Below are 12401 nucleotides of genomic sequence, written 5' to 3'. Positions count from 1 at the left end.
GCCATGGGGAGATCCACACAGGCGCCCACAGGAAGACCCACGGGGATACCCACAGGGAGACACCCACAGGGAGACTCATGGGGAGATCCACAGGGAAAGAGCCATGGGGGGACACACAGGAAAAGACCCACGGGGAGATCCACAGGGAGAGACCCACGGGGATCTCCCAGCTACCCCACAGGGAGGTCCACTCCTGCCCCAGCAAGAGCCCATCTCCCACCCCACGGACACCCCTCTCCCACCCCACGGACACCCTTCTTCCACCCCACGGACACCCCTCTCCCACCCCACGGACACCCCCTCTCCCACCCCACGGACACGAAGGGGCGGCAGACGGGGAAAAGGCGAGCCCGACGCTGGCCGCGTCCCCACAGGGAGGTGGCCGCTGGCCCGGAGTAACCAAAGTCATCTTTATTAATTGCAGCGGTTCATTACAATAAAAAGGGAGCCACGTGTCACGGTCACTGCACGGCGCTGGCCGGGGCGGGGGCCGGGGGGCCCTTCCCAGGCACGTCCCTAAATCTGGGGTGCAGGGGGGACTGGGGTGGGAAAGGGCTTCGGGTGGCTGAGCGGGCGCTACCGTCCCGGAGGTGTTTAGCACCGACCCCCGGGGCGAGGGACCCCCGGCAAGGCATCCCCCTGCTTGGCCCCGGCCCCCCCGGCTACATGGGGGGCACGAGCTGGGTCCCCCCAGCTGCCTCCGATCCCACCGCCCTGCCCGAGGGCCCGGGGCGAGGTTTGGCCCCGGATTTCGGGAGCTGCCCGGCACCCACCGGCTCTGCCTGGGGTGTGGCTGGTGATGCTGCAGGGGGCTGCTGGCATGGCAGGGTCAGGGTCGGGGACAGCGTCTTCCCCCTTCTGTCACCAAAAGGGACACGGTGGGGGACAGGATGCTCAGAGAGGGACCAGGGATGGGGACGGGGCAGATGCAACCTGCTGCTCTGCCCTTGAGGGGACCTTGGGGACCCCCGACCCTGCTCCCGGGTCTGTGCGCAGCGATGGGGGAGCTGGGAGCAGCAGCACCCTGGGGGGTCCCCCGGCCCCGCGGGGCACCAGGCGCACGACAGCCCCGTCCTGGGGTGTCCCACCCCCGCGGGGCACCGGGCGCTCGGGGAGAAGGGGTGACCCCCCCGGGGTGATCTCTAGCAGCCCCGCACTCAAGGGGCAGCTGCTGGCCACGTCCACGCTCCTGTCCCACGGCACCGAGCCCGGCACAGGGCAGAGCCACCGTGGTCCCTGGCACCGCGGGCGCAAAGGGGCTGCAGGCAGGTCTCCCCACCACTGCCACCTCGCTCGCACACCAGGGAAGCGTCTCCCACCGGTGGCAAGGCACAGCGGGACCGTACCCCCCAGCCCCGGCTAGTGCCACGCTGCAGAGGTGCTCCCAGACTCCAGGCTGGCTTGAGGGAAGGACAGACGGATGGAGGGACAGACTGATGGGGAAGGAGGGCTGAGCGGGAATGGAAGCGCATCGCGATGCTCTGTGCGAGGGAAGCGGGGCGGCCCGCCGTGACCGGGGGTTTCTGCTGCTCTGGTCCGTCCCACCAGCCAGAACACAGCGCTGGTCACGTGTAGTTTCTGGTTTATTCCTCAGGTTATATTTATATAGGTATATAGGGGAAGGAGCCCCGGGTCCCCCACGGCAGCCGAGCCGGAGGCAGGCGGGGGCAGCGCGGGGGAGCCCCTTGTCCCCACCGCGTCCCAAAGCCTCGTGCCAGCAGGGCCGGGGAGCGGGGCTGGGGGGGCTCCGGCCAGGCAGGGGCTGGGGGGCCCGTCCCTGCCGTGCGCTGGGGGATTGCACTGAGTACAGAGAGGTGGGGGCCTGCCTGCAGCCCCCTCCCCTCCAGCCCGGCAGGGCTGGGGGCCGAGGGTCACCTCTCTTTCGGTTGGGACGCAGGCTAGGGGGGGTGCAGAAGGGCTGGGGGGGGCTGGGAAGGGGACAGAGAGAGCTGGGACACGGCCCCAGGGAGGACAGAGGGAGGGAGAGCCCCGGACCCCGGGAGAGGCTGGCAGGGGCATGCGGGCGGGGGGGCAACGGGACGGGGCAGAACCGGGCTTGCGTTCACCCGCCGTCGGATCCACGAAAGGTCTACGATAGAAAAGAGAGAAGCTGTGAGTGGGGCCAAGAGCTGCCCCAGGGTGTCCCCGCGGCTCCCCATCACAGTGAGCTACGGCCGCGCCGTCCAGTCCGGGTAGAAAAGCGGAGGCTGCGGTCACAGCCGGGTCTGCGCCTCGGGGATGTAGATCTCGATGCTGTCCGCGCTCTCGGTGGCCGAGCTCTGGCGGAAGGAGGCAGCTCGCTTGGCTGCCAGGAGCCGCTTGCGGGCCTCCTGCCGCTGCCGGTCCACCGAGTCCAGGGAGCGCTCCTTCACCGGGTGCACCTTGGAGCGCGGCGGCTTCTTTGGTATCGGGGGAGGCACCTTCTTCTCCTCCTGCACAGACAATGGGGGCTTCAGGGCGGGCGCGGGGCCGGGACCTCCAGGGAACAGTGTCCCGGCGGGCTCAGCACAGCCGGCGGGCGTGCGGGACACGTGTACCTTCGTGCACGGCACTGCCGTGGGTGGCAAAGCCAAAGCCACGGCGAGATGGCCCCACGCCCCTCCTGCACTGCACCGAGCTGCGAGGCAGGGCCGAGCATCCCTTCATCCATCTGCACGGGCGTGAAGGCACCCGCAGCGCGCTGGCCCTGCCTGCGCCGAGACCCTGCCTGGCCCTTTGCAGGCAGCGCTGCCCAGAAACACCCAGCGAGCCGGCTGCGAGACTGCAGCGGGGGAACAGCCCCTTCTTTAGCCTCATTTTTCCCATATTTTTGTTTTTCAAGCGTTTGCTAAAAGCAGTCACTGGCAACAGCCCGGCAGCGGCGGTTTGGGGACAGATGTGCTTGGGGAGGAAGGAGGGAGAGGTGACAGGGGACAAGCGCCAGCGGCAGAGCCCTGCCCTTACCTTGGGCTCCACGATCTTCCACCCATTGGCCTTGAGCTGCTGGAGCTCCGCGAACTTCATGCTGACATCCTCGATGGAGAGCTGCAGGAGGTCCCAGAAGCCGGCCAGGTCTTGGAAGGTGGGCACAGGGAACGCGTTGGGATCCTGCGGGGACAGAGTGTCACCCACGCCCGCCTGCGGGACATCGGCTCTACTGGCCACGCAGCCATCCCACCCCCACATTCTGGGGGGCTCTCTGTCTGGCTCTCCCCCAGGGCGTTACAAAGTCCCTTGTCCACCAGCTAAGGGTACAAGACTCCCTGCCCACCACGGCTGACCCCATGGCACCGCTGCCCGGCACTCACCATGTTCTGCTGGCAGAGGCGGTAAAACTGCTGCACCTTCTGGGACATGAGGAGCTGGGCGCTGCCCACGGCACTCCGGATCTTCTCCAGGACTGGCGGGGGGAGAGCAGACGGTCAGCGCTCCCGCTGGGCACGGAGCCTCTCCCTTGCGTGGAGGGGACCTGCACCCCCTCGGGGGCAGCGGGACAGCTCGGATCCCCCCGACCCGCACGGGTTCTCCTCCCTCCTCTGGACCCCACTAGTCCCAGTGGGTTTCCCAGTGTTTCTGGCCCTCGCCCAACCTCTTTAGCCTTGGCAGGGGAGATGCTCCAAGGTGGTCCCAAGGTGGGAGCACTGGAGGACCGTGGCTGTGCCCCCCAGCCCCACGGGAGCCTCAGTCCCTCCTGACCCTGCAAATCCCCCCGACTCACTCTCCTCCGGCAGGTCGTAATCCTCGGCCTCCCTCTCCATCTGCTGGCACCAGCCTTCCATCTTCTCCACCTCCGCTTGCAGCAGTTTGATGAACCATTCCCCATCGCGGTGGCAGGGGGAGGCACGGCCAGAGTCGGGGAGGCTGCGGGAGCCCCGCTCCATCCAGGCATCCCGCCGGGGCACCTCCACCGTGTCGTACTGCAGCTGGTAGTCCTCCCGGTACGCCCACTGCCCCTGCGTGTGCACCGTCTTGTACACCGCATACTGCCGGCCGGACTCGGGCTCCGAGGAATGCCGCTGGAAGGGGCGCCCGAACTGCAGGGCTTTGTCCTCAGTGGCCACGGCCAAGCCAGCGAAGCCCTCCAGCTCCAGGTCCGCCTGCACGCCCGCCGTCACGCTGTTGGAGCGCTTGAAGCGCGCTCGCCTGGGGAGAGTGAGAGCACGTGGGGACCCTCACGGCCAGCGAGGACAGTCCTGCCGCCCCGTCCCCTCACTGGGCACCATCACAGGCAGGGTGAGGGGTGCCCGCAGGCAGGATGGGGCTGGGGTTGCCGGTCTGGACCCCCAAGCATTCGGGGCCATAGGGACAGCCCTGAGCAGCCGCAACCCATCGGTCCCTCATCTCCTCTGCTCTTAGCCCGTTTCCATGGCTACCAGCGCTGGACCGAGGATGGAGAGGAGCAAGCACCGGGGCTGCGTGGGCACGTTGCCGGAGCTCCCCTCCCGTGGGCCACGCAGGTCCCGGCACACGGCACTCCCACCCCAGCCAAAACGTCATGTGTTGTTGCAGAGAAGCCGAAAGGTTTCATCTGCGCCTGGGCCGGGTCCAAGCCCCAGGGCTGAGCCCCAGCGAAGGAGACCCGAGCACAGGGCGGGAGCAGGGGAGCCCCTTCCCCGGGCAGTCCGTTTGCAGCAGCGAGGTGCAAGGGCAAAGGGAGGGCCAGATCCTGCCCCAGGTGGGGGCAGCCAGCCCGGGACAGGGATGGTGCTGAGCTCTGGGGGTCTCAGCCAGAGGAGAGAGGGAAAAGATGCTGTGGGGCAGCTCAAAGAGCCCCAGGGGGACCCAATCCCCCGGTGCAGCGAGCATGGCAGGTCTCAGCCCAGCCCAGCCGTGCGGTACCTTTTGTCCTCCTCCACCTGCACCCCGATGGAGTGGAACTCCCTCTGGCTCCGGCTCTCCGTGTCCGAGTCGGAGATGGCTTCAACCTGCGGAGGGGCAAAGGGAGAGCACTGGAGGGTGGCCCCGAGATGCAGCGTGGGGGCTCGGCGTCGCCCGCACCACTCAGGCAGGCTCGGAGCTGGCTGCCGGCACGCAGGGAGGAGCGGAGCCCACCTGGACGCCGATGGAGGGACGCCATTTCCGCTGCCGAGCCAAGCTCCTCAGCTCCTCCCGGCCGGGGATAGCCTTGATGATGAGCGTGGAGGGCTTGGGAGCGGCGCGGGGCTGGACCGGAGGCAGGTTGAGGGCCACGGCCGTCACCTTGGAGCTCTCCAGGCTCTCGGCCGAGTTGCAACGGGCCGTGGTGTCTTTGGACCAGGCGGGGCTGCGGGCAACCTCGCCGGGCAGGTAGCTCTCATGGGTGGACTCGGTGCTGCTCTGCGTCGTGACGGAGATGAGGGGTTTGGCTTTGGTTCCTGGAGGGATGGGAGGTGGAGCTTTTCTGTAACTGAAGGCTGTTGTGGGAGAGGCGCAGGATGAAAAGGCGCGTGAAAACACAGACACTTGCTCATTTCCCGCCGCGAACGGGGGCCCCGGGGGAACGGTGCCCACCTCCTCCCGCAGCGCGGGGCTCGCGGCCCCCCAGGCTTTGCACCTCGGCCGGCTGAGATCGGGGCTGGAGTTCAGAGGGGACGTTTGGCTGGTTTATCCCCAGAAAAGGATCAGAAACCACCCCCAGACCCACGATGGCCACGTTGCTGCAGCACCCAGCAAGGGGCAGAGACGGGGAAAGAAGTGGAGGGAAGGAGGGAAAGGCAGACGGGCGCTGGGGGCACAGAGCAGCCCCCTGACCGGGACTGAGCCATGAGCGGGATGCTCACGCCCTGTGCCGGGGGCTGCGCAGGGCCGTGCAGGAGGGAGGGCAGCAGCAGTCCCGGGCAAGCAGGGGGGGAGACGTGGGGGTCCCTCGCGCGGCTGAGCCCCACCACCCCCCGGGACTCACAGGTGCTGGGCTTCAGGATGCTGCTGGTGATGGGCGGCCCGGAAGGGGCCGACATGGAGAAGAGCGAGAGGCAGTCGTCGTCCTGGGAGCAGCCCGCCTGGATGGCCCGCAGGTAGCTGTGGCTCCGCATGCGGAAGCAGCCGGGCAGGTCCAGCGCCTCCACCGCCTGCGACTCCACCTCGCCGAAAACCGACTCGCAGACGGCCTCGAACTGGTGGTTGAGCTCGTCGTTGATCTGGGGAGAGCAACGGGTGAGGCTGGGGGCGGCGAGCCAGAGCCGCGGCCAAGCGGGGCCGGAGATGCTCAGAAGAGCAACCGCCACCCCCCCGCCCCAACCTGCCCCACGGCACCCGTGACGTGGGGCCCTACCTGGCCGGTGGTGAAGGAACGCCCGTAGCCCTGTCCCCGCGGGAGCATTCGCGGTGGCGTGCAGCAGCTGGGACAGTTACAGATATATGAATCAGAATAGTGCCTACTTGCAAACCTAATGAGAGACAGGGGGAATAGAAGGGATCGCACCAAAAGCAACATATTCAAGCAGAGCATTCGGAAACGCAGCCGCAGCGATGCTCCCGCCAGCTGCCGCTGCTGACCCCTCTCCTAACTGCCCCGAAACGCTGCCCTGGGGGCACGCACCCGTCCCCCAGCAGCGCGGGGCTGCCAGAGGGGCACACAGCGGGGCCGCGGATGAGGAGCAAGCCTGTCACCCTCCAGGACTGGGTCGCATCCCAGTCGCCTCCTTTTGAACGTGCCTCTCATCCCCAACCTTCGCTCACGGCTGCAGCCAAGGTCCCACCCCGAAGCCCAGCGCAGCCGCGTCCCCCCCGGTGCCCGCCAAGGGCAGCTGGAGCTCCCGGGGGGCCCCAGCCCACGGCCCCGCGGTGCTGAGACAGGGCTGGGAGGCGACAGCCCTTACTTGGTCCTGGCCTGGTCAGCGCTGGAGGAGCGGCGGTAGCTGTCTCGCCGCGTGGCCGCCCTGGGCGATACTTTGGCGCTGGCGTCCGAGTCGGCGCTGTCCTCATCGCCCATGGCCTTGATGTAGCTGCCGCTGCGCATCCGCCGGCAGGGGATCTCCCCGTCCTTGCCCGCCCCCGGGTACCCTCTCCACTCGTCCTGTGGCACCTGGGGCAGGAGGCAAGCGTGGGAGGACGCGGTGGCCAGGCTCCCGCAGTCGGGACGCAGAGCCGAGCCCCGCGCCTGCCATATGGCACGTGCCAGCCCTAGCCTGGCGTGCACGCATGGCCCAAACCCAGCACGTGTGCACGGCCCAAGGCCGGCGCACGTGCCGGCACGGCTCCCCTGCCCTCCCCACGGCACCCCAGAGCTGCAGGGACAGACCCTGGGGGCTCTGACCCCCTGGGAAAGCCCCGAAATCCAGGAGAGCTGATCCCTCCTAAGAGCCACGGCTCCCCGTGCCCCGTGCGGGGCCGTTCCCAAAACGCGGGGCAGTGCAGCCGCTCCCACCTCGCAGCCCCCCCGGCAGGCACGGCTGGGCCAAATCCCACCCATGCCAGCGCAGCCGCCCGGCTGACGTAGCGGCCGACGGTCCCACCACGCGCCGCTGACGCCGGCACCACGGGGTCCTTACCGGGCCGCGGCAGGGGAACAGTGTCCCCCGGGCCCCACGGGGAAGGCGGTGGGGCCGGCACCCTGCCCTGATGCCCCCGCTGCCGGCGGAGAGGGGCCCCTGGCCGCCCCGCGCCCCTGGCCAGCACGGCACTGCCGCTCCCTGTCTCCTTCCCCCAGGAAAGGGAGAGAAGAGTTAATTAATTTTTAATTGGAAGGGGGGTGACCTAGAAGGGAGCCCAGTGATGAGGCAGGCGGTGGCACCCGGCCAGGCGCAAGCGGGATAAAAGCCACGAGGAGGGAGCGGGCACGGGGCCACCGGCAGCCCCGAGCCGACAGAGCCAGTCCGACCCCAAATCCAGCGGGCACGGGCTAGGAGGCGGCAGACGGGGCTCCGCACTGCCGGCGAGGGGACAGCAAGGACCAGTGCAGGACCCCAGGGGATGGGGTGCAGGTGCTGGGGACACGGAGCGGAGCTGGAGCATCCCCAGGGATCCCCATGGAGCTGCTGGGATGCAGGGTCCCAGCCCCGGCTCGCCCCACGGCATCGCTGGCCATGGTCCCCGGGACAGCAGCCCCCTGCCCTGCCCGGCCCCTCACCTGCAGGTACTGGTACGCTCGGTCTTTGGCCTTTGCTTCCTGAAGCATCAAGGTCTTCTCGGTGCCGCCGGCGCTGGGGTAGGCTTCACGGGCCTGGCTGACGGTCATGGTGTGCCAGGCGCTCCTCTTGAGCGTCTGGCCGTCCAGAGACATGGACATGCCGGCACAGGCCAGGCATTTTCCTTCCCCGCCACCCTTTAGACTCTTCAAGGTCAAGTCTCTGAAGGCACTTTCGGGAGCGTCCACACAGTACTGGGTGCCCTGGTCGGCGGCGTGCCGGCCGGACACCATGTAGCTGCTGTCGCTGTCCAGGTTGTCGTCGGAGCTCCACCAGCCCATCATCTTGGACCGGTGCCGGGAGTCCACCTTGCGGTCCTTGCTCTTGCTGCGCTTGCCGTGGCGGGACTGGTGGTGGTGATGGTGGTGGTGGTGGTGGTGGTGGTAGCCGTCCCCGCGGCCGTCCATCTTGGCACCGTTGTAGTCCCGTTTGGCCGGCGCCTCCAGAGAGTGGGACTTGGCGAAGAGCTTCTGGACGGAGTGGACGAGGTGGCGGATGCGGCTGGGGCTCTCGCTGCGGGGCTCGGCACCGCCGGCCCGTGGGTACTGCAGCGTGTGGAAGCCGTCGTGGTGCAGCGGCAGCTGCTTCTCAAACTGGTCCAGCAGCGTGGGGGGCAGGCGGTTGATCTTGCTGGCGGGGTGGGCAGTCGCCATGCATTCGTCGCAGGAGTCGTAGGGCTGCTGCGCGTGGTGCATCCTTGGGAAGGTGCTGCTGGCGCTGGCGGAGGGCGGTTCGCTCAGGGGCCCGCCCGGGCACTCGCTGGCCGCGCCGGGGCTCCGTGCCGGGCAGTAGGGATGCTCCAGGGAACACGGCTCGCTGGGGCTGAGGAGGTACGGCGGCCGGCCCTCGGGACCGTGCTGGACGTAGTCGGCGGGATGCTCGCAGTCCTCTGGGATGCAGCGGCAGCGGTGGCCAGAGGAGGGCTGTGTCTGGCTACGCTCCCCATGGTAGCCCTTCATGGTGTCAGCACCCACCCCGTAGCCTCGGCATCCTGCAGGGTTGTCCCTGCGGGCTCATCTGCGGGGACAGGGACAGGCACAGCGTCACGTTCCCCTCCGCACCCCGCTGCCAGCGAAACGTTGGGGCTGTCCCGCGGGGACCGACCGAGGGGGCCGGGAAGCTCCCGGGGCAGGATCTGGCCCTGGCTGAGCCCCTGTGAAGCTGGGCTGGAGTGCCAGAAACCTGGCTGTCCACAGGGCGAGGGGGACACGGTGCTGGGGCCGGTCACCCGGGGTCAGCCCCGGCTCGGCTGCTTGGAGGGGGCAGCACCAAGGGGGGAGCGGGAAGGAGAAGGCACTGCCAGCAGCGATGCAGGCAGCGCGGGGCCTGCAGACGGCGAGGGAGGACACGCTGCCATCATCAGAAACTTGTTTTCTTCTCCGACACCAAATATTATGAAGTGTTTCTCCATTAGGAAAACGGTTCTGGCTGAGTTTTTCAGCCGTTGCGATTCACAGAGCCGTTAATGAGCCGCCGCGGGGCGCGGGGGGGGCCACGCTCTGATGTCTCCATCCAGCCCGTCCTCCCCGCACGGCCCCGGCCGTGGCACCTGACTGCGGATGGAGACCCACGACCGGCCGCCCCGCCAGCCCCCAGGACCCTGCCAGCCCCCAGGGATGGAGAGCCAGGGAGCGGAGATGGCTACGCTGCGTGTGGGGCATCCCCACGCAGAAGCAGGAGGACGGACGGCACGGAGCCAGGCTGAGCCCCACGCCAGCCGCCGGAGCTGCATGGACCCACGGAGGTTTGTCTTCCTTACAGTCCCTCAAAGGCTCTGCCTTTGGTATGACTGTAAATGAGGAAATTACTTATTCTCCAGTGTAGCTCGGCTAATTACAGGCATCGTTAATGCTCTTGTTATCATATTTGGGCAGGGTGCTGCGGGCAGCCCGTCCCCGAGACCGGCTGCGGGGACAGGTGACCGTGGGACGGTCCCTGCGGCACACGGGGATTGGAAACGAGGGACACCGGGAGGGCTGGGGACGCGTGGGGAGGGAGAGCCCGCCTGCCCCGAGGAGCCCCGGGAGGGGAGAGGGGCTGGAGGCCCCCGCGGGGCGCGGGGGCGGACGGCGATGCGCGCGTTGGCGGCGAGCGGCAGACGGGGCCGCAGCAGCGCCCGGGGAACGCGTTTGCCCTAATAAGCCTCCACCGCTGCCTTCCTTCCCGGCTTCAAGGCTGGATGGTTCGGTCCTGCGCCTCTCGCCCCCGCCCTCACAATCTCGCTCCTGCTCTAACGAGGCTCCCTAATTGCTGCATCTTAACCGAAGGAGGCCGCAGCCTGTTACAAAAAGAAATGCCTCTCCCCTCCCCGGAGAGCTGCTAGGAGGAGCGGGCCCAGCAGCGTGGGAGGGGGCTGCCTCCCCTGCCCCGGGATCGAGCCGGCAATCGGCAGCAGGACGGACAGATGGACAGACAGGCTCCCAGCCCCGGCTCTGCCTCTGCGGGCTGAGCTATCATCTCCTGCTCGGGGAGGGAAGCTCTCAGCTGATCCAAATATTGCCGCTGCGACGGGAAGAAGGAGTCAAAATAGCTGAGCAGCCCGTCACCACAAGCCCGGCGGGCTTTTGTGCTCGGCAGGCGCAGGAATTAAACAAAGCTGGGCCCCGCCACCGCGCCGGCGAGGCAGCGCCGCAGCTCGCCCGCAGCCGCGGGCAGTGGCGGAGCAGGGGCGACGGCAGAGGATGGGGACGTGCCATGGTGAAGGATGCTACGTCCCGGCCAGTACCAGCTCACCAAAGCCACGCGGGAGCCTGCGCCCGGGCCAGGGACCAGCCGGTCCCCTCACGGGCACCCTGAGGATGGGGAAGGGGTCGGGAGCGATCCCGTGGGTCTCGGCACAGGCAGCGCGGCCCGGGGTCCCCATCCCCGTGTCCCGGCGGGGATGGCCGGGTGCAGAGGGCAGGAGAAGCCACCAAGCCCCTTCCTCTGCCCCGTCCAGGGTGGGCAGCGCAGGCAGGAGGCTGCCACACGGGGCAGGGGGAGATGGCCAGGGAGCGGCTCACGGGCCGACGGCCGCGGCCGAGAGCCGGAGCCCCGTCCCGCTGAAGGCCGCTCGCGCTGCGCAGCCGTCGGGAAGGAGGGGATTTGTGCCTCCGAACCGCAGACTCAAAGAGGGGGGGAAAAACCCAGCCCGGCTGAATTTTGTGCCATTTAACACCAGGGTAATTACCACCAGTGGGAACCTACCGCCCACACAATTATGTGCTAGGATAAACTGGAAGAGCATAATTACCATTACAAATAACTCACTTCTTGCCTTTATTGCATCCAAAGCCTGGAGAAACTCCCACCGGCGATTCCCCCACCGCCACCTTCCCTCTGATGTCTGCTCCCACTGCATCTCTCCCCGCCACGAGGCTCAGCGCAGGGAGGAGAGGGGCCCGTAGCCCCTGGCACTGCGGGCCACGCCGAAATTCAGCCCCCCCCCCCTTAATTTCCCATAGGGTCACTTGGCAGAGGCAGTTCTGCTTCCCGGCAAACCGCCCTGGCGCAGGGCAAAGCTGGGCTTTCTAAGATTTCCAGGTCCAAACCCCGAGAGCTGGGGTCAACGGCCCCACGCCCGGGGGGTCCCGGCCCCCCGCCCTTCCCAAGCAGCCCCCGCCACAGGCAGCACGTGCCGGGGCGCCAGCGAAGCCCGTTGGTGGCACTTACCGCCCGGCGCTCAGGGGGATGCTGTCCTCATGGCCCCGGCCGGCGGCTCCTCCGCACCGAGTCTCCCGGGGGGAAGCAGGCTCTGGGGGAGAGACACGAGGGGGATGAAGCCCAGGGAGGAAGAGGAAGGCTGTTCCTCCCCAAAAACAGCCTGACCCCACTCCCCGTGTGTATTTTTAGCAGCTCAGCCTTCCCTCCTCCCCCGAGGCCGCCCCGTAGGCAGTGCTGGCTGCACCGGCAGCGACGGGGACGGCTCCGTGCGGCCGTGGACACGTGTTTCACCCAGCTTAGCCCCAAAACCATCCTCAGCCCCATCCTCTTATGCAATTCCCTGCCAGCGGGTGCCAGAGCTGGCCCAGTGGCCGCCTCGCCATCGACTTTGATTTGCTCCAGATCTGGCCATATGCTCCACAAAGCCTCCTCCTGCCACCCCGGCTTTCCAGCGCGAGCAAAAGGATTTTTTCCAGCTGCCAGCCCGGCAGAGGTGCGAGCTCGGCCCGTTCTGCTTTGCAAATTAGCGCGAGGTTTTGCCAGCGCGGGTCCTGCTGGGGATCTTTATGGCTGGGGATGAAAGCAGGAGAGAACAAACACGCAGCGTGAGAGCCCGGCGCCGCGCAAGCTGAAGCCTGGCAAAAAAAAAAAAAAAAATAAAGTGGTCTTCCCACT

The 12401-nt window shown here is 67.8% G+C and overlaps 1 protein-coding gene across 1 annotated transcript; it reads right to left on the bottom strand.

Moving 5' to 3' along the window:
* Positions 1-2163: 2163 nt before the first annotated feature.
* On the bottom strand, positions 2164-9043 carry DLGAP3 (DLG associated protein 3). The gene is made up of 10 exons (XM_075522241.1): positions 8027-9043; positions 6777-6982; positions 6230-6344; positions 5861-6095; positions 5032-5372; positions 4819-4904; positions 3698-4122; positions 3288-3379; positions 2944-3087; positions 2164-2432 (listed from the first exon to the last, which is right to left on the bottom strand). The coding sequence occupies exons 1-10, from the start codon at positions 9041-9043 to the stop codon at positions 2214-2216; spliced, it is 2880 nt and encodes a 959-aa protein (XP_075378356.1). The 3' UTR covers positions 2164-2213.
* Between the last annotated feature and the right edge of the window lie 3358 nt (positions 9044-12401).

This window comes from Mycteria americana, chromosome 21 (genome assembly GCF_035582795.1).
Source record: "Mycteria americana isolate JAX WOST 10 ecotype Jacksonville Zoo and Gardens chromosome 21, USCA_MyAme_1.0, whole genome shotgun sequence".
NCBI lineage: Eukaryota > Metazoa > Chordata > Aves > Ciconiiformes > Ciconiidae > Mycteria > Mycteria americana.
Note: the sequence above shows the minus strand (reverse complement) of the source record. Positions and strands in the feature narration are given on the sequence as shown.

Excerpts from the sequence above, each read along its gene's own strand:
- DLGAP3 (XM_075522241.1), bottom strand. The coding sequence starts at position 9,043 with ATGAAGGGCTACCATGGGGAGCGTAGCCAGACACAGCCCTCCTCTGGC. Across the intron at positions 6,345-6,776 it reads GCTGACCAGGCCAGGACCAA|GTTTGCAAGTAGGCACTATT; the intron begins GTAAGGGCTGTC and ends GTCTCTCATTAG. Across the intron at positions 5,373-5,860 it reads CATCCTGAAGCCCAGCACCT|CCTTCAGTTACAGAAAAGCT; the intron begins GTGAGTCCCGGG and ends CTCCCACAACAG.